General features: G+C 47.6%; 1 protein-coding gene across 5 annotated transcripts in view; it reads left to right on the top strand.

The window, feature by feature from the left end:
• IFT43 (intraflagellar transport 43) overlaps positions 1-21241 on the top strand; it is a 114507-nt gene that overhangs the window by 80218 nt on the left and 13048 nt on the right. For all 5 annotated transcript variants that reach the window (XM_013967334.2, XM_018053936.1, XM_018053935.1 and 2 more), the window contains 2 exons: positions 4745-4777; positions 5414-5460. In XM_013967334.2, the coding sequence (XP_013822788.1) occupies positions 4745-4777; positions 5414-5460 (80 nt within the window). The remainder of the gene's footprint in view (positions 1-4744; positions 4778-5413; positions 5461-21241) is intronic.

Below are 21241 nucleotides of genomic sequence, written 5' to 3'. Positions count from 1 at the left end.
TATAGTGTTATATAACAGTGATATATAAATAAGAGTGCCTAGCACCCAGCAAGCTCTATAAATGGTAACTGTTGCTATCATCAGCCATCAGCTTTGCAGGTCTGTAGGGGCGAGGGCCTGGGAAGGGTCTTTTCCCTGAGAATTGAGGGTGAATGTGTGGAGCTGAGGAGGTTGTGGATGGTAGAGAAGTGGGGGTGGACACCAGGAGGAGACTGATTGAGTGTGTAGCTGAAGGACTGGACTTTAAAGAAAAGTAGGGAAAAACCAAGGGACTTTTCTGTTGGTCCAGCAGTTAAGACTCCTCTCTTCCAATGCAGGGGACATAGGTTCGATCCCTACTCAGGGAACTAAGATCCCGCATGCTGTGTGGCACAGCCAAAAAATAAAAACAAATAAAAATAATTTTAAAATAAACAAAATAAAAATAAAATAGGGAAAACCAGACAATGCCCCTAACCTTGAAGTCTCCACCTGGGAACTCAGTGTTTAAAGAACAGACAGCTTCACATGAAGCTGAGCAATCTTAGTGACTTGAAAAGCTCCACGCAGAGAGGGCCATGGTTTCCCTTCTTGGCAAGTTACCCACCAGGTCCAGCCATCCCTCGCTGCAGAGGGAGACCAGGGTGCCCTTACTCCTGCCACCCTGTCTCCCAAGGTGGGAGGTGAGGGAGAACATGTACTCTCATTGTCCCGAGTTAAAGCTTCATTCTGCAAAATGGCCAAAGCAATCAGCAAGTGATGGAGTAGCTCTTAAAAAGAAACCTGGCATTTAATTAACTTTTCAAAGTGCTGGTTCAGCAACCTCTGTGTTTTACATTTTGAATATTGAACAAGCATCTCTAATAGGACCTGAATTGCTTCTGGGCCTCCCCAGGTGGAGGGCACCTGCTGAGCTTTTACTAACACCAGGGAATCCCAGCTGAGTCTCGGGAAGGCCAGTTCAGGGTCACTCTGGAATGGAGCCTTCAGTCCATGAGGCCATTTCCTTCCTCCCCTCAGCCTGTCACTTGTGTTAGGAGAAAGGGCTTCCCTGGTGGCTCAGGTGGTAAAGAATCTGCCTGCAATGCAGGAGACCCAGGTTCGATCCCTGGGTTGGGAAGATCCCCTGGAGAAGGGAATGGCTACCTACTCCAGGATTCTTGCCTGGAGAATTCCATGGACAGAGGAGCCTGGTGGGCTACAGTCCATGGGGTCGCAAAGAGTCAGACACGACTGAGCGACTGACACATACAGAGGAGAAAGTAGGCAACTCGGAAGGACGAGGCAGAAAGGCTTACCTCCTGCTGCTTAGTAACTAGTAAGTTCAGCCTGCTCTCTGACATAAGGTTTCAAGCAGAGATTTTCACATCCATGGCTAGGTTCCTTTTCTAGAAATTACTCCTTCGGGGGTCCTGGGGTGACGCCAGCACATGGACACCGCAAAAGCTTCCCAGGGGTGATTCTCTTGTGGTCCACTGGTTAAGAACTCCTCGTGTAAGGGATTCTCTCACGCTTTCAATGAGCTGTCTGTTGTCTCCTGTAAGTATGGAAAACATGCGAGCGCAGTAAATCCAGTGTTCAGGGAGCCCAGGGGACAGCTAAGAATCAGCGGGTACCTGCTTTTGCAAGGGCTTGGGGCAGCGCGTTTGGAATCTGGGGTGGAAGGTGGGCAATGGGAGTCTCGTTTCAGCCTCACCACCGACCGGCTCTGTGGCGTGGACAGAAGCCTCTGGTCCCAGTCTGTGTGTGACATGGTGCTCCCGGAGCCTGCGGTTGCCTCCTTTTCAGAACTACTGCTGCTAGACATGAGAGTCTCTGAGGATCCCAGTGTGCTGTGTCTCTATACAGCGGGCTCACCAGTATGATAACTGCCAGGCTCCCAAACCCTCTCACAGCACTTCTGGGGGAGCTACAAGGGTGGTGAGAGACCAGAAGCGGAGCAGAGCTGGCCACCACTCTGCAGTCCTCAGGGTTGGACCGGCTCACACCGTGTCCCTGGAAATGTGTCTGCGAGGAAGAGATGACCCAGAACCTGCTGTCCCCTCCGTCAGCCTCCACCCACCCACACAGCCTGGGAGAGACAGGGACTGCAGCCCCACGTCCTTCCTTCTCGGGTTACCTGCTGGGCAGTGATAGAACACCACGTTTTCTTTTTTTTTTTTAAACCTGTCACCAGCAATTTTTAAAAAATGCACTCTCCATCATGACTGGGTATATCCGTATATAAACCTAAAAAAAAACTTACATATTTGTCTTTACTATTTGCAAAACATTCTCTTCACTATTCTTTGCTATTGAAAACAAAGATTAAAAAAGAAAGGCTGGTGGTGATCCTCTAAATGGGTTTCACGGCTCACTAATGGGTCACGACCTGTGGTTTGAAAATCCTTGTGCTAGACTTCACGTCACTGCATGGCCTGAGGTGCTTTGGGGACTGACTGAGCAGGTATAGTAAATCTGTGAAGTGGGGATCATTTCAGAATAGCCCCTTGGCTTATATCACCGAGGAACAGAAGCTATTGCATAGTCGCGGTTCTGTAAAGAAATGCACCCTCTGCCTGCCTGAAGCATGCTTCCCCCTGCCTTTTGCTTTCTCACATTTGGTAGCTGCATGGCTGCAGGAAATGCTTCACTTGCTTCTTCAAGCCAGCACCGCAGGCTCAGTGATAAAGAGCTGGTTCAGTTCAGTTCAGTCACTCAGTCGTGTCCCACTCATTGTGACCCCATGGACTGCACAGCACACCAGGCCTCCCTGTCCATCACCAACTCCCAGAGTTTACTCAGACTCAGGTCCATTGAGTTGGTGATGCCATCCAACCATTTCATCCTTTGTTGTCCCCTTCTCCTCCTGCCTTCAATCTTTCCTAGCCTCAGCTAGTAGGGACCCCCAGTTCTTAGGAGGGCAGAGCTCAGGCTCCCAGTGGGGAGGGCATTGGGCACAGCCCAGCTTCCCTGAGTTTTCCTTAAGGGAATGTATGTGCAGTATTGCCAGTGTTCGTATTTGAAGAATTCAGAAATCCAGATGTTTTTTTGTACAAAGTATACCAATTTGGATGCCAAATTCATGTTAAAACAGAACAAAATGAAACCAAACCAAAATAAGCAGTGGTGTGGCACGGCCCAAACTTACCTGAAAGTGGCCCACTGTTCTACAGGCAGGGTTTCACGCCATTTCTCTGGGGCCCTACACAGGTTCCCACTAGGCTTTCCATCTCCCGAGCAGAAGGCTCGCCCAGAACCTGCTATTTCTGGCAGGAGAGATGGAGAGACAGACAGACAGACAGAATGCCACCTGAGGACATCCCTGCCCTCCATCCCTGGGGGCCTTGGTCTCTAGTTCCAACTCCTTCCCTGGGGGATGCAATGAGATGCGGGAAGATCCTGGGCTACCCCAAGAGTGGGGCGGAGCAGGACGTGGGCTCAGCAGCAATTACACCGATTCAGATGATGAGTGAATAAATGGCAATTAATCAGCCTTCCCCCGAAGAGTAGACTTATCATTATGGTTTCCTTCAGACTGAGTCACTGCTGCTGCTTCCCCTGGCACAGGCTTCGGAAGGAACGATTCTGTTGCTCCTGAGGGTAACCAGGGGCGGCACTGCCCCTTCCGTAGAGCGGGACGGTGCTGGCCTGGGCGACCACCTCCCTGTTCCTCTCTTCTGATCCTGGTTTCCATGCAAGCTTTCCTGCTGCTGGTGACAGAGGGCTGGGTCCTTCGGACAGCAGGTTTATAGTGTTCAACTTCACCACGACAGTCAGAGGCAGTGGTCCCAGGGTTTACTTTACCTTTCGCCCCTTGGGGAGAATTATTTGCATTTTTGCAGAAGGTGCCGGTTGATTCTGAGGTTTTTCCTGGGGAGGGACTTCTCAGGCGTCCTGCCTCCCAGCCATTAAGGCATCACCATCACCCTGTGCCCACATGGATCATGGTGATTGATTTCTGACTTAAAAGATTTCATAAAGAAAACAAATACTCTGTTATCACAGAGATCATCACACATACAGAAAAGTAGTCTCCGCGTAACACACGCTCAAATTCCCAGGAATTCTAATCCAAGCAGGTCACTACTGAGCCTCTGAGAAACGCTGGTCTTAAGTCTTCTAAGTAAGATGGGCTAAAGGCTGACAACTGTTAAAGTTAAGATGTATTCCCCCTCCCCTAGACAGCTGATCTAGAAATTTCTCACTGCTGGGCCCAGCGATCTGCATGTCTGACAAGCTTCCCGGATGATCCGTACACACGTTCAGGTTGGAGAACCCGGGCCTCACATAAGCGTGTGAACAGGCCACCATCACTCAAGGGCCTTGCGGTCCTTTCCATTGGGGAGGCAAGAAGTCAGGCCTGAACTGCACGGCTGGTTCATCCCCTTCTGCTCACGGGGAGCTACGTGTGTTAGCACAACAGCTCCAAACGAGACTCACGGCCTCAGTCCTAAGAGCATGCTCCTGTAAACTGATCAGTTAATTGTTGAAAGAAAAAGAAGGCAGAGTGTCATCCACACCGCTTTTGAGTTTTGAGCTTCTCCTTCAATTTAAGCACTTGAGCTCAACAACTTAATGTGGAGACATGCTGAAAAAAGGGCGTAAGAAGGCATCACCGTCATTGTCTCTCATCGGTTTGCCTTGGCCTATAAAGAGGAATCCAGACAGACAGATCACTTGAGTTATTCTCATTTTACCCCACTTTTGAAACACCCCTCCAGTGTCCCACACCAGTGCAGAGACTAGCAGTTTCTCATAAACTTTGTCCCTCTCTCTTTTTCAGGTCACGGAGGAGGGCTTCTGAGGAAATAGAAGAGTATGTTTCCAGTATTCTTACGGCATCCTGTGTGACCCTAGTCAGCCCTGTGGTCTGTGTAGTCCTCATCAGCTCAGCCTTTGTTGAACGCAGCATCCGAATATAGACAGTGGGGAGCAGGCTGGGCTCGGGCTGGAGATCAGAGCGATAGTCGGGGGCTTAGCGGATGCTGCTTCTGCAGCTGAAAGGCTGGACTCTGGCGTGGATGGCCATGTCCTGTCTCCCACGCCCTGGTTCTTAGATTGTACGTTCAGGTGTCAACAGTACTGACCCTTAGGTTCTGCTCTATCGATGAAGATGGGCAGAGGTAACACCAGCCTTCTAATCCTAGCCTCCTCCACAGACATATCAAAGAGAAAGAAGGCAGGTTTCCAGGTCAAGATGGAGTGTGCAGGTAGGGTGGGAGGAACATCCTTTCGCAGTCCGTGTGATGCTCCTGGTAGGATGGTACAGCTTGTGTGCCTTGCACGGCAGACCAAACTGACGAAGCAGGCCTGACCAAGCTGGTGGAGGAAGGTGGGTCCAGAGACATTTTCACCTAGGAAAAGGAATGGAAGCAGTCAAAATATAATAGGTTGTTCCTTCCTGTGTTTGAAACTCACTTCCTCCTTTCTTTTCCTTCTCTTTGGGGGGCAGCCACCGCCTCAGACAGCAGAGCCTGGATACATCAGATGACGGAGGAGGTAAGAGGCCCGTGGAGGAAGTCAGAAGGGCTTCCAGAGACGTCCCAGAGCATCTCCTGGGCTACAGCCAAGGTGCCACTTGCTGCAGGCTTTACTGGACACGTCCTTGTGGCCTCGTCCTGTCCTGTGGGTTGCGTCTCTGTGCCTGGCCGAGTGCTGCTGACTCTGCCTGGGGTTCCTCCCCACTTCCTTATCCACTAATCCTCCTTGTCCTTCAGCACTTGGCCAGACGCATCACTTCCTCTGAACTGTCTTCCCTTGCCATCCACCCACCGTCTGTGACTCAGGTGTTGTTTCTCCCTGCACCCACAACCTCCTGGGCAAACCTCCATTGTAACAACCACCCCCCACAGCAATAATAGCTGGTACTTATTGGCTCTTTATTATGTCTCAGGCACTGTTCTCCCAATTTATAGATGCTGAAGCGTTTCATTTTCACAGCAGCCCTACGAGATAGCACTGTTATTATCCCACTTTTATATTTGAGGAAACGAAGTTGGCTGTGGTCACAGGGCTAAGTGACCGTCATGCTTTAACGCTTTATTGGCTCAGCTGTTCTTCCCACCAGGCTCTCAGCTCCTTGATAGTGGACACCTTGTCCTATTTATCTTTGCATCTCTAGTGCATGGCACATAGTTAGTTAAAGGCTGACGCTGTAAATGAGGGAGAAACAGTGCTTCAGTGGCTAACAGCCATGTCACAGCTGAAGCCCGTGTTCAGAACTCGAAAAGAGAGAAAGTTTGTGTGTGCCTTTTGCAGGAAACCTACTAGAGGGGAGGTCATCTTTAGGACCTGAATGATCAAAGCCTCTTTTTTAACTTACATATTTACCCTTTCCTCAGTCTGTTCCTTTGTGTAGAACTCAATTTCCATCTGGTATCATTTTCCTTGTGCCTGAAGCACTTCATGTAACGTTTTATTTTTTTGTAGAGTGGGTCCTCTGGCAAGAAATTCTCTCAGTCTTGTTCGTCTGAAAAATGTCTTTACTTTTCACCAGATAAAGGATTCTGGGCTGATGCCTCGGTTTTTCCTTTCAGTCTTTGAGGTACTTGGTTCATCGTCTGTTGGCTTGCTTTGTCTCCTGAGAAGCCGATGGTCATCCTTATCTCTGCTCCCCTGGATGCACTGTCATTTTGTCCTGCTTTTAAGACTTATTTTCCCTTGCCTGTTATTCTCAGCAATTTGGTCGCGATGTGCCTTGTTGTGGGTTGCTTTGGGTTTATCCTACCTGCACATCTTGAGTCTGTGGATTTGTGGTTTCCATCAGATTCAGATCACTGTGGCCATTGTTTCTTTGGGTTTCATTGAAGCGTGGTTGAGGTACAGTATTATGCTGGTATCAGGTGTACCATGTGTTGATTTGACCTTTGCACCCATTAATGATCTCATGATAAATCCGTCCCCATGCAAGTTGTTACGATTTTATTGACCATATTCCTCACGCTGCACGTAACTTCCCAGTGGTTTATGTACTTTATCACCGGAAGTTTGTATCTCTTAATGCTGTTCCCCAGTTTCACCCCGCCCCCTGCTCTGGCAGCCGCCTGTTTGTTCTCTGTCTGTTTAAGTCTGTTCTTGTTTTGTGTTTGTTTTGTTTTTTAGAGTCCACACATAAGTGAGATCATGTGGTATTTGTCGTCCTCTGTCTGATTTATTTCACTTAAGCCTAATACCCTCTCGGTCCATCCATGGTGTCACAAGCAGCAAGATTTCATTTTTTCATGGCTGAGCAACATTCCACTATGTATGTATATATATACACATATATATGTTTGTGTGTGTGTATATATATTCTGTGCTAAGTCATTTCAGTCATGCCCGACTCTTTGCAACTCCATGGACTATAGTCCACCAAGCTCCTCTGTCCATGGGATTTTCCAGGCAAGAATCCTAAAGTGGGTTGCCATTTCCTTCTACAGGGGATCTTCCTGACCCAGGGGTCAAACCTGGGTCTCCTGCATCTCCTGCGTTGGCTGATGGGTTCTTTACCACTAGCACCCCACTCCAGTGTTCTTGCCTGGAGAATCCCAGGGACGGCGGAGCCTGGTGTGCTGCCATCTATGGGGTCACACAGAGTCGGACACGACTGAAGTGACTTAGCAGCAGCAGCACCACCACCACCTGGGAAGCCCCATATGTATGTATATATATATAAAAGCGACTTGGCACACAGCACACACACATACACACATATATATACACATATGCACATACATATACATACACACATATACATATGTATGTATGTGCTTTGTGCTAAGTTGCTTCACTCATGTCTGGACTCCAACTCTTCGACTGTAGCCTGCCCAGCTTCTCTGTCCATGGGATTCTCCAGGCAAGAATGCTGGAAAGGGTTGCCATTTCCTCCCCCAGGGGATCTTCCTGACCCAGGGATCAAACCCTGTGTCTCTTCAGTTCAGTTCAGTTCAGTCTCTCAGTCGTGTCCGACTCTTTGCGACCCCATGAACTGCAGCACACCAGGCCTCCCTGTCCATCACCAACTCCTGGAGGTCACTCAGACTCATGTCCGTCGAGTCAGTGATGCCATCCAGCCATCTCATCCTCTGTCATCCCCTTCTTCTCCTGCCCCCAATCCCTCCCAGCATCAAAGTCTTTTCCAATGAGTCAACTCTTCGCATGAGGTGACCAAAGTGCTGGAGTTTCAGCTTTAGCATCATTCCTTCCAAAGAAATCCCAGGGCTGATCTCCTTCAGAATGGACTGGTTGGATCTCCTTGCAGTCCAAGGGACTCTCAAGAGTCTTCTCCAACACCACAGTTCAAAAGCATCAATTCTTCAGTGCTCAGCCTTCTTCACAGTCCAACTCTCACATCCATACATGACCACTGGAAAAACCATAGCCTTGACTAGACGGACCTTAGTCGGCAAAGTAATGTCTCTGCTTTTGAATATGCTATCTAGGTTGGTCATAACTTTTCTTCCAAGGAGTAATCGTCTTTTAATTTCATGGCTGCAGTCACCATCTGCAGTGATTTTGGAGCCCCAAAAAATAAAGTCTGACACTGTTTCCACTGTTTCCCCATCTATTTCCCATGAAGTGATGGGACCGGATGCCATGATCTTCGTTTTCTGACTGTTGAGCTTTAAGCCAACTTTTTCACTCTCCTCTTTCACTCTAATCAAGAGGCTTTTTAGTTCCTCTTCACTTTCTGCCATAAGGGTGGTGTCATCTGCATATCTGAGGTTATTGATATTTCTCCCGGCAATCTTGACTCCAGCTTGTGTTTCTTCCAGTCCAGCGTTTCTCATGATGTACTCTGCATATAAGTTAAGTCTCCTGAATTGGCAGGCAGGTTCTCTACCACTAGCGCCACCTGGGAAGCCTTATATATGTGTGTGTATACACCATATATATATACACACACACATGCCATATCTTCTGTATCCATTCATCTATCAGTGGGCATTTAGGTTGTTTCTCAAATCCCAGCCACCTAAACTTTGACCTGTGTCTCCTCAACCCCACCAGACTGCCCCGTGCCCCACTCGGGGTTCCCTACCCTGTACCAGTGCCCGGGAAGCACCTCTAAGCAGAATCTAGGGTGACGGCAGGGCCCACTTCATTCATTTCCCTGCCCTCAGGGGTCCCGGTTCTGTGTTACCTCTTGTCCACTGTGTGAAAGCAGCTGTTTCTTGTATTTTTTCTAGTTTTCTGATTGTTTATAGTAGGAAGGCAAGTCTGGTACCAGTTACTCTCTCATGGCCAGAAGTGGAATTCCAAAGCCTTCTATTAACTAACCTTTGCATGTGACTAAGGTGAAGGACAGAATTGAATCTGTGGAACATAGATGATTCTCTGTGCCATAGCTACCGCGCAGGATTAGAGCGAGAGTCATATAGGACAATTATGAAATATGCTAGGAGGGTGATTAAAATACAGATTCACAGAGTTTGGGATGGACGTGTGCACACTGTTGTATTTAAAATGAATAAACAACAAAGGCCTACTCTATAGCACAGGGAACTCTGCTCAATGTTAAGTGCTGGCCTGGGTGGGAGGGGGGTTTTGGGGGAGAATGTGCTTAGTGCTTAGTTGTTCAGGCATGTCCAGCTTTTTGTGACCCCATGAACTGTAGCCCACCAGGCTCCTCTGTCCATGGAAGTCTCCAGGCCAGAATACTGGAGTGGGCAGCTGTTCCCTTCTCCAGGGGATCTTCCCCAACCAGAGATCAAACCCAGGTCTCCCACATTGCAGGCAGATTTTTTTACCATCTGAACCACTGGAGAAGCCCTGGGGGAGAATGGAGACATGCATATGTATGGCTGAGTCCCTTTGCTGTTCACTTGAAACCATCCCGACATTGTCAATTGGCTACACCCCAGAACAAAAATAAAAAGTTTAAAAATACAGATTCTCAGGCCACTGGCAAAGCAGAAGCTGGGATTGGGGCCCAGGGAATCTGGATTAATTTAAGTAAGCTCCCCAGATAAATATTTTGCACACTGAAGTTTAACAACCCTGCTGTGATGCCTCCAAAGCCAGGACTGAGGACTGGAGGGGGAGTCATATGCACAAGTACTTCTATCTCATCTCATCCCAAAGGGGTATGAAGGTAGAAAGGTAGTCACTAGAGGTCAGGAATTGAGTCTCCACTCACTCTAAGAGTTAGTAAGAGCCCCTGAGTCTCCTCCCATCATTCTTCAGCCCTTTCATTGTTTTTCTGTTCTCTCTCATCAACAAGGTCATTATTTTTGCTAGATATTCCGCCTCAGCTCTTCTCACTCAGTTCCTCTCAGCTGCCAAGCTACTCCACCCACTATTAATTCCCGGTGGTGCTGGTCAACAAGGTACCCTGCGCTTCTGTCCCCAGAAGTCTGTCCTCCCAGACGTGTTCCTGGGATGTCCTCTGCTGCCACTACAGTGACAGTGTGATGCTTACTGATTGGTGGTTTCCACACTTTGGGTCGGCCTGTCCTCAGAGGCTCTGTTGTTTCAGCCGTTGGTTACACAGGGCTGCAGAGCTGCCACTCAGGAGGATGTGCCATTGGACTCAAGGAGGTGGGATCCCTACCAAGTGGTCAAGGTACAGTGTGCTTGGAAACTGGGACGCTGATGATCCTGGGGTGCTCATTGAATTCCTGATCTGCAGAGGGTTTACTCAGCTGGAACTCTTCACACCTCTTCCCAGCATAGCTTGAACTTCTTTTCAACTCCCCTCAAAGGACTTCTGAAATCCTACCTTCTCCATTGTTTTTCAGTTGGGAGAAAAAGAAAGTGTTAGTCACTCAGTCGTATCTGACTCTTTGCAGACCCATGAACTGTAGCCCGCCAGGCTCCTCTGTCCATGGAATTCTCTAGGCAAGAATACTGGAGTGGGTTGCCATTCCCTTCTCCAAAGGATCTTCCCAACCCCAGGGGTCGAACCTGGGTCTCCTGCATTGCTGGCTGATTCCTGATGGTCTGAGCCACCAGGGAAGCCCTCAGTTGTGTGAAAATGCTCCATTTCAAGGAGTAGCTATATCACAGCAAAACCCTCTGAGTACTGAAGTTTATGTACATCATACATGCATCATTAGAAGGCGGTGCTGGTTGCCACTGTGGCGTCATCATGTTAGAATCAAATTGTTGCAGCTTTTGGCGTCTCTGTACGCCATGTCGCCCAGGCCTGCCGTTTGTCATGTTGAGAGGTTGAGGCTTGAGCACTATCACTCGGAATCACCAGGCTGAATAGGGACTCGGGTCCTCTGACTCCCAGGGGCGCTTTCTGTCCTCGTGCCGCGGCGTCCGCCGGCACCACTGCCATCACCCGCATTACCAAGCATTTCCATGTGCTAGCTGTCAAGCCTGCTGCTGCCTAGTGCTGCTCATTTTTTTTCTCATCTAATTCTCAAAACAAATCTGTGGGAGAGGTCTTTTTTTAATATCAGTTTTTTTGAGGTCTGATTTGCATATGATAGACTGCATTCATTCGAAGTGCACAGTGTGAAGTTTTACAGCTGTGTATACCCAGTGACACCTCCACCACAATCAATGTACAGAACATTCCCATCACGCCCGGAAGTTGCTCTCACTCTTTTCAGTCCATCCTCCCTCTGCCCCTGTCTCTAGGCAACTGTGGTCTCTCTTTTTTTTTTTTTGTCATGATAGAGTGGTTTGTAGTTTCTAGAATTTTAGACACTGAATCATACATATGTATGCTTTTGTGTTTGACTCTTTTCACTCATTAGAACGATTTTGAGATGCATCCAGCTGGTTGCATGTATCATTACCTGGTTCATTTTTATTGATAATATTCCATTACATGGATACATAGCACATTTTGGTTATCTTGGTTATCTATTCACTTGTTAGACATTTTAATGGGTCATCATCCCCGTTTTAAGGATGGGGAGGCTAAGGCGTAGAAAGGCAACTTTGCCGAAGGTCACACAACTGGTGAGTGACAACACCAGGATTTGGAAGGCAGCTGTGTTCACCATGTATTACTAGCACAGCGCAGCCCAGCACCAGGATTTGAATGCATATCTTGGCCCAGAGTCCTTGCTCTTGGCCTCTGGGCTGTAACAAATCGCACGACCTTCTGCTGTGTTGGCATCTCCTTGCGCAAGTCAGTAGTGTAAATATCAGCTCCTCAGTGTGTAAGATAGAGTGCTGGCACGATTGATAGGATGCTTGATGCAATTCCATTAAGGAAGGAGAGAAGAAAGTTGCTGTTTTCGGAGAATACCTCTGGTATTCTTTTCCCTTTCATAAACTTGGAATGTGAAATTTGTGATTTGACCCTGATTTGGGCTCTACGAGTTTGAAGCAAAAAAAGCCTTTCTTGTCAGAGTACACTTGATGTTACCTTCTAGGAAGTATGTCTCTGCCCTGGCATAAATCTGTTTGCCATGCAGTTATCCCTGAGTCCTTTAATGGAAAATCAGTTCATATGTTACACTTCACACTCGACTTAGTCCATTTCACCGTATGTGAATGTTTAGAATCCATTTTGCAGTAGGAATCATATGTTACATATAACTAGTCTGTAGAATTATCTTTGCTCAGAGAATTACTTGGTTGGCTAGTTAAGCCTGCTCCTTTGAACTTAGAATAACCAGTGGGTGGGGAAACTCCATGAATAATTGCCCTGAACCGTCCATGGACGCTCATTCGGCAATGACGTTAAACAGATCTCTGGGCACCTGTGAGGAAACCTTCTGGTTCCCTTAATAAAATCACATCTGGGGGCTTCTCTGGTGGCTCAGTGTTAAAGAATCTGGAGACATGGATTCGATCCCTGGTTTGGGAAGATCCCACATGCCTCGGAGCAGCTGAGGCCATGTGCCTATGCTCTAGAGCCTGGGAGTTGCAACTACGGAGCCCATGTGCAACTACAGAAGTCTGCACACCCTCGACCCCATGTGCCACAATAGGAGAAGCCACCGCAACGAGAAGGCTGCACACAGCAACTAGAGAATAGCCTCCACTCTCTGCAACTAAAGAAAAACCCATGCAGCAGCCAAGACCCAGCACAGCCAAATAAATAAATACATTTTTTTAATTAAAAAAATAAAATCACATCCGGGTTCTTTGAGGTCATCAGTGAGGTGTATTCTCACCTGGGAAGGGGCTACTCCTCTTCTGGTACTTGGTAGGGCTGCGTGATTGACGAGCCAGCTCGAAGGAGAAGCTGAATCACCAGGAATAGAAGTGAGGAGCCAAGGTCCAGGGCCTCCTCTGAGCATCTTGGAGATGAAGCTTCACCGAGGAAAGCCAGGGGGTCTTCATGAAACGTCTCCTGTGGGCAGTGCTGCTCCAGGTCTCAGAAATGGTGGTGAGTGAGACAGTCCCTGCCCTCCAGGATTCTCTGGTCTAGTGAGACATGCCCAGCCTTCTTTCCTCCTCCTCTTTTATATGGACTTTGAGGAGCCATGTCTCTTGAGATATATTTTTCATCATTCAGCCTCCCTAGATCACTCTTCAAAAGATGTTTCTGCTTTTATTTATTAATTTATTTATTTTTGGCTGTACTGAGCAGCATGTGGGATCTTACTTTCCAGACCAGGGGTTAAACCTGCATCCGCTGTATTGGAAGCATGGAGTTTTGACCACTGGAGCGCCAGAGAAGTCCTAGATCTCTCCTGATACCTGGTGCTCCTCCTCCTTCCCTGGGGAAGAAGCTGAGGGAGAGAAGAGAAACACATCCTCTTGTTTATTGATGTTTCCCTCAGGCTTCTGAGGGAAGAGAACAGAAAAACAGAGAAACGAAGGAGCTATTGGAATGGGACGTGTTTTCTGAATGAGAAGCAGAGAGTAAGTGCTGTGCAGAGGTGGTGTGGTTAACCAGAGTGTATTGCAGAGGGACTGTTTGCAAGACCAAGGCAGGCTGTGAACTCAAATGTTTCTAGGGACTCGGCAGATAACATAAACACTTGGAACAGCAGGCGTGTTTGACCATAAAGAATGGTGAGGCCTGTGGTGAGCTTGGAGGGAGATGGCATGACCTGAAAGTTGTCAAATTCATATTTTAAATAATGACAAGTTTTAAACGTCACTGTATGAACAGAACAAAACACATCTTCAAGTTGGAGTAGGCCTTTAGGAAGCGAGTTGTAAATCCTTCATAAGACCTTGCCAACATCCATTGGATCATAGAAAAGCAAGGGAATTCTAGAGAAACATCTGTTCTGCTTCATTGACTATACTAAAGCCTTTGACTGTGTGGACCACAACAAACTGTGGAAAACTCATAAAGAGTTAGGAATAGCAGATCACCTTACCTGTCTCCTGAGAAACCTGTATGCAGGTCAAGAGGCAACAGTTACAACTGGACATGGAAGAATGGACTGGTTCAAAATTGGGAAAGGAGTATGTCAAGGCTGTATATTGTCACCCTGCTTATTTAACTTATATGCAGAGTACATCATGTGAAATGCCAGGCTGGATAAATCACAAGCTGGAATCAAGGTTCCTGGGAGAAATATCAACAACTTCAGATATGCAGATGATACTACCCTAATGGCAGAAAGCAAAGAGGAATTAAAGAGCCTCTTGATGAAAGTGAAAGAGGAGAGTGAAAAAACTGTCTTAAAACTCAACATTCAAAAAACTAAGATCAAACTCAAACTCATGTCCATTGAGTCGGTGATGCCATCCAACCATCTCATCCTCTGTCACCCTCTTCTCCTCCTGCCCTCAATCTTTCCCAGCACCAGGGTCTTTTCTAGTGAGTTGGCTTGTCGCATCAGGTGGCCAAAGTATTGGAGCTTTGTGATTCAGTGCCATCACTTCATGGCAAATAGATGGAGGAAGAGAGGAAACCGTGACTTATTTTATTTTCTTGAGCTTCAGAATCACTGTGGACAGTGACTGCAGCCATGAAATTAAAAGACGCTCGCTTCTTGGAAGAAAAGCTCTGACAAACCTAGACAGTGTATTAAAAAGCAAAGATACCACTTTGCTGACAAAGGTCTGTGTAGACAATGGTCTGTATAGTCAAAACTATGATTTTTCTAGTAGTCATGTATGGATGTGAGATTTGGACCATAAAGAAGGCTGAGCCCTGAAGAATTGATGCTTTTGAATTGTGGTGATGGAGAAGACTCTTGAGAGTCCCTTGGACAACACAGAAATCAAACCAATCAATCCTAAAGGAAATCAATGTTGAATATTCTTTGGAAGGACTGATGCTGAAGCTTCAATACTTTGGCCACCTGATGCGACAAGCCATCTCACTAGAAAAGACCCTGGTGCTGGGAAAGATTGAGGGCAGGAGGAGAAGAGGGTGACAGAGGATGAGATGGTTGGATGGCATCACCGACTCAATGGACATGAGTTTGAGCAAACTCCAAGAGATAGTGAAGGACGGGGAAGCCTGGCACGCTGCACTCCATGGGGTCGCAAAGCATCATGACACAGCTTAGCAACTGAACAACAACAGACAACAGAATAAGACCTTGGAGGGCTCTGCTCTAAAGGAACACTGAACTCTGTTGAGGAGACAAAACATGAAAAATGAAAGTCTATACAAGGATTAAGTAACTAAAGTAGCAGTGTAGTGAGTGGCAAAGTTAACAAGTGGCTATTGTATCCGGGAGTTGGTGATGTACAGGGAGGCCTGGCGTGCTGCGATTCATGGGGTCGCAAAGAGTCGGACACGACTGAGCGACTGAACTGAACTGATTGTTATATTAGTGATTTCCTTGTTAAGTGCTTTGAGGTGTGGGCTGCTGGCCCTTCAGGAAGAAAGTAGAACTTGCTCGGGCCTGTAGGCTAGATAGGATTAGGTTAGGCAGAGAAATGTGCACAGCCTTCCACGGTAAACTCCCTTGCATCAGGAGTGACTCCACTTGGAGGGTGAATAAGGAATTCGCTGTCACCAGGAGAGAAGCTGGTTCTTCAGATCTAAGCCCTGATTCTGGGCCATTCTCAACTACGCATATTCAACATCCTCGTGTAAACCACCTTTCATGAAGTTTGAGGACTGCCAGTCATCTAATTTGCTGGTTCTGGGTAGGCTCGCAGCTAGAACCGATAAAGTGCTTCAGGAAAGGTGGGATTCGTGGTTATGGAAAATAGCTGAGAATAGTAGATAGCTCTGTGTTCAGTTGCTCAGTCATGTCCAACTCTTTGTGACCCTGTGGACTGCAGCCTGCCAGGCACCTCTGTCCATGGGATGTTCCTAGGAAGATTACTGAAGTGGGTTACCGTGCCCTCCTCCAGGGGATCTTCCCGACCCAGAGACAGAGCCTGTGTCTCCCGCATCTCCTTTATTGTAACTGGGTTCTTTACCACTCAACCATGGGGAAAGCCCTATAATGGACAGCCAGAGCCCCCAGTGATCTCAGGGTCCCCAAATTGTAGGATGGCAAGACTGACCTTCCTTTTAGTGGCTTAATTATCCATCCCTATTCTTGGAATCAAGTTTCTAGTTTGCCTTAAGACCTCTAGACTTCTGTCATGGAAGGTTGCATGGTGTTAGAGAAGACATCAGATCTGGAGTAGAATTGGATCCAGTCTCTACAGGTGATACTGGGCAGGTAATTCATTTATTCATTTCTTTAACTACCATTTGTTGAATACCTACTATGTATGATGCTTGGGGCTGGGCACTGGGGGCATGATGGTATACAAGAAGATATTCTCAGTCTTTACCCTCATGCAGCTTACAGTCTAGTCGGGGAAGGGGATACTAAGGCAATAATCACACATTAAATGAGTATGGACAGATTGTAGTGGAGTCTGCTGAAGGAAGAGTCGGGGAGACCTGATTTGGGTTGGGTGAGTAGGGAGGACCTCTCTGAAGAAATGGCTTTCAAACGTCAAAACTTGAGGGACATGCAGAAGTTGCCAGCAAAAGCAGGGTGGGTGCTGGGGGCTAGGGGAACCCTGGTAGAGGAGCCAGCGGGCACAGAGTCCAGTCATCTCTCTGACACCAGAAGTGTCAGAGAATAGAATTCCCCGGGCTGTTCGAGCTCTAAAATCCAGCTCTCAGAAAGTGAGCTCCGATGAATAGTAAAAGTTGAAACACTGAGCAGACACAAATGGGAGAGAAGAGCTCTTTGTCTTTAGAAAAGATGAACAGTCTTCAGACGGAGAGAATCTCTGAAAACACAATTAGATAAGGGCTCAACTTTCAAAAAGCTTATCTCCCAGGTAAATTCAAATTAGGAAAGAACTTGGTTTAAAAAGTGGAAAGTCTCTGAAAACAGGACCTTAAAAAAAAAAAAAGAATTAGCTCTTTCTTGGATGTGACCATCGCATCTTGGCGTAATCCAGGACTGCAGGTGGAATTTTCAGTAACTCCTCCTGGCAGCTCCCATGCCTCTGGGGCACGCCGGCTTCTCACTGGAGAAGGTGGTGCTCTTTGTATCCTGGGGTCCAGTTTTGACAGAATCAAATACCTCAAAACCTCAGGAATAATAAATCCCATGGCCAACCCAAAAGTGTGTAATTCCTAAAGGACAGGCTGAGTTGAGCCACTTTTAGCCAGGGGCAATTGGGGACTTAATTCTGTGAGTGTAACAATCTGGATGATCTGAGAGCTCTGAGTTTAAGGGTAATTGCTCAATTTTCTATCCATGTCAACAGGGAAAATAGGTAAAAGTGGCTGAACACATCCCAGCAATGAGGTTGGATGAGATGTGAGATGCCGGACTGTCAGCAGAATTAGAAAAACGCTCTCTGTAATGGGCTACTGCTCTGTTGCCCCTCTCCCTGTTCATCTCTGTCCCCAGGCTTTCTGTGGCTCTTTTGGGCTCTTTCTCGTTCCTTGCTTAATTCTGCCACCATATCTTTCATCCATTCTCCTGCAAACAGCAGTCCGTTTTAGCCCAAGCAGTTTTCATGCGGAGAAAGAGAGAGTGGGAAGAATTCTTTTAATGCGGATAAACTGGAACCCTGATGTCTCAATTCTTTTCTCTTGCTTAGGCAGAATGTTCCATCAGATCAGCATTCACTCCTTAAGCTTAACATAGCGCATCGGACTTTGTAGGTGGCACCCAAACCTAGTCCCTTTGCCTCCCTAATTTTATTTACTTATTTTATTTAATTTTGGGCTGCCCTGGGTCTTTGTTGCTGCTTGCGGGCTTCCTCTGGTTGTGGTGCGCAGGCTTCTCTCCCCCGTGGCTTCTCTCGTTGCAGAGCTCGGGCTTAGGGCATTTGAGCTTCAGCAGCTGTGGCGCATGGGCTTAGCTGCCCCGTGGCCTGCAGGATCTTCCTGGACCAGAGGTCAAACCTGTGTGTCCTGCATTGGCAGGTGGCTTCTTAACTACTAGACCATCAGGGAAGTCCTGCCGCCCTAATTTTTTTTAAAAAAACTATTTTAACCAGGGTTCCTTTTAGCTAAACACAGAGCAGGAAAGAGGGCAGGGCTGGGGTGGGGTGGGATTCATTAATCCGAGGAGTAACATCCTGTCTGCTGTCTCTGCCTTGTTAAACTTGCTGTTGTTTATAGTATAGTAGGTATGAGATTGGAAAAAAAAGTCCTTCTTACAGGAAAATGGGATTGATAATTAATGTGTGTGTTTGCCAAGAGCCAGGTTTGTGCTGTTTTCCCTGCAATACTTTAGTCAGTCCTCAGCATTCCTACGAAGAGACACTATGATCATTACTCTTTTCCAGGGGAAGAAATTGAAGCCTTGGGAAGGTAAATAGCTAACAGAGGTCACGTGACTAGTAAACAGAGATGTACTTATTTAACAACCGGCTCTCCGGGGTAGGGAGGGGGCAAAGTCCTCACTGGGTAGAGTTCCTAGGTGGCGCAGTGGTTAAGAATCTGCCTGCCAATGCAAGAGACCCAAGAGACTTGGGTCCAATCCCTGAGTCAGGAAGATTCCCTGGAGAAGGAGATGGCAACCCACTCCAGTATTCTTGCCTGGAAGATTCCATGGACAGAGGATCCTGGTGGGCTACAGTGATTGAACACACACATACTCCTACCGTGGCTGGTTTCAAGCTCCCAGCAGGACACCAGTGACCACAGAACTGGGAAGAGGTGAACAGTAGCGCACCAGCATGGCATGTTTCCATCACACCAGCCCTTTGGATGGAGAAGGAAATGGCAACCCACTCCAATATTCTTGCCTGGAGAATTCCACGGACAGAGGAGCCTGGCAGGCTCCACAGGGGAAAGTTAAGTCCACGGGGTCGCAAAGAATCGGAAACGACTAAGCGACTAAACGCACAGTCCATTGGATGTAAATAAGTTCACAAACATAGGTAAAGTAAAATGCGGTAAAACTTAGCAAGTGGCGAGTTTTGAGTATTACCTTTGTTTCTAATATAATTTATTTAATTCTGCCGTGTTGTGTTCTGCTTAGCCGCTCAGTCATGTCCGACTCTGCAACCCATTGGACAGTAGCCCGCCAGGCTCCTCTGTCCATGGGATTTTTCAGGCACAAATATTGGGGTGAGTTGCAGTTTTCCTCCTCTAGGGGATCTTTCCAACCCAGGGATCACACCCGCGTCTCCCGTGTCTCCCGCAGTGCAGGCGAATTCTTTACCTGTTGAGCCATCAGGGAAGCCCTATTTAATTAACTCCAGGAGATAGTGAAAGACAGGGATACCTGGCGTGCTGCAGTCCATGGGGTCACAACAACAATATATGATTTAATCTTTAATAATGTTTCTATGTAACAACCTGCATGCGAAATTCCCAAACATTTTAGACAGCCCGAACTGCTCCAGAACATCACCTCTAGCAAATGACAGAGCTGAAGTTGGGACGACTGCTCCAGAACATCACCTCTAGCAAATGACAGAGCTGAAGTGGGGACGTGGCCTTCGTGACTCCCAATCACCTGCTCTCAGCACCTTCCTCCTTCCTGTCAAGGCGCTAGGTTTGTTTCTCCAGCCTGCTTATCCGGGAAGCTGGCCTCCGCTCATCTTCCCAGCGCCCGGGTGCAGGTTTGCCCTCCTTTCCTGGTTCTGAGATTAACCCGCTGGTCCCTGTCCTCAGCTCTGCTGATCCTCTCTCTGTGAAGTCTTGTCAACAGCACCCGGGCTGAGTAGAGAAAAGCCAGAGAAGCTAGGTCTTTCAAGCTGTGTGACATGAATAGAATCATCAGGTTGGACCATTCCTCCTCCATCTTATGTTTTATTTTCTATCAGATCTACTGGGATTGCTTTTTTATTATTACCTTTTAAAATATTCACTCGTCCATTCCATCTTTGTTGTGGCGAGATCTTTAGCTGTGGCATGTGGGATCTAATTCCCTGACCAGGGATCAAACCCAGGCCTGCTGGACTGGGAACAGAGTCTCATCGACTGGACCACCAGCGAAGTCCTGGGATTGCTTTTAAATAAGGAATTCTTGTGCCTCTGCTGGGTCTTCCAGAGAGAAGCCCCTGTATTGGGTGAGAGGAAAGAGTGTCTTATGACGGTAAAAGTGTGAGCACCAGGGAGTGTGGGTCATTTAGAAGAACAGAGACCCCATAGGGCACTCCCTGGGCCATGGAGGGCCCTGGTTGGAGCTCTCCCACCAGCCTCATCCTTGAGACGCAGCTGAGGGTGAAGAAATTGACGTCACGGAGAGTTGGGACGTCACAGACACTGCATGGGACATCAAAGATTCCCCAGTCAGGAGTGTCGGATTATGGTGTGAATATTGAGCTGAGTTCACTGTGGGCTGCAGAGGAATCTGTGTAGGCTCATTGCATTAGAGAAAATGAGCTTTCCATACAGCGGTTCTCCTTTTCTAGTATTTATTGGTTTATTTTGGCTACATGAAGTCTCAGTTGCAGCATGAGGGATCTTACATTGGCCTTCATTGTTCCATGGCCTGTGGGATTTTAGTTCCCCGAACAAGGATTAAGCCCGGGTCCCGTATCCTGAGGGGTGGATTCCTAACCACTAGACTACCAGGGCAGTCCCCTATACAGTGATTCTCTAAACAAAAGACCCAGCTTGCCTTACAGACACGTAGGTGATGTCTGTAGCTGGGATATTTGGGAAGACTGCTCCACAGGCCAGTGTGACAGTAAGGTGTTTTTGAAGAATTATACCACGAGATATAGTCCAGCGGACACCCCAGAGATAAGGACGGCTTTCAGATAGAAGGCACCTCATTTTGGTGATAAGGAAACTTGGGAGCAGAGCTGACAAATAGCTGCGCAAGGTCAGCAGGTCAGGGGCAAACCTGGGACCCGGGTTTCCTGACTCCTGATTGGGTCTGCCCTCTGCACAGCAAGAGTCTGGATTTGGTTCTTCCGTGATAGACAGTGAAAGCCACACTTCTTGTGGGGAAATGAACTCTAGTAGATGGAAACTCTTGAGGCCCCAGTGGCTGACTTCACAGCTCCCCATTGTGGGTTTGGCCAGGGCTGGCCCCCAGAGCCA

The sequence above is a fragment of the Capra hircus genome, chromosome 10 (genome assembly GCF_001704415.2).
Source record: "Capra hircus breed San Clemente chromosome 10, ASM170441v1, whole genome shotgun sequence".
Taxonomy (NCBI): Eukaryota; Metazoa; Chordata; class Mammalia; order Artiodactyla; family Bovidae; genus Capra; species Capra hircus.
The sequence above is the reverse complement of the archived record's forward strand: the minus strand, read 5'-3'. Positions and strand labels throughout refer to the sequence as shown.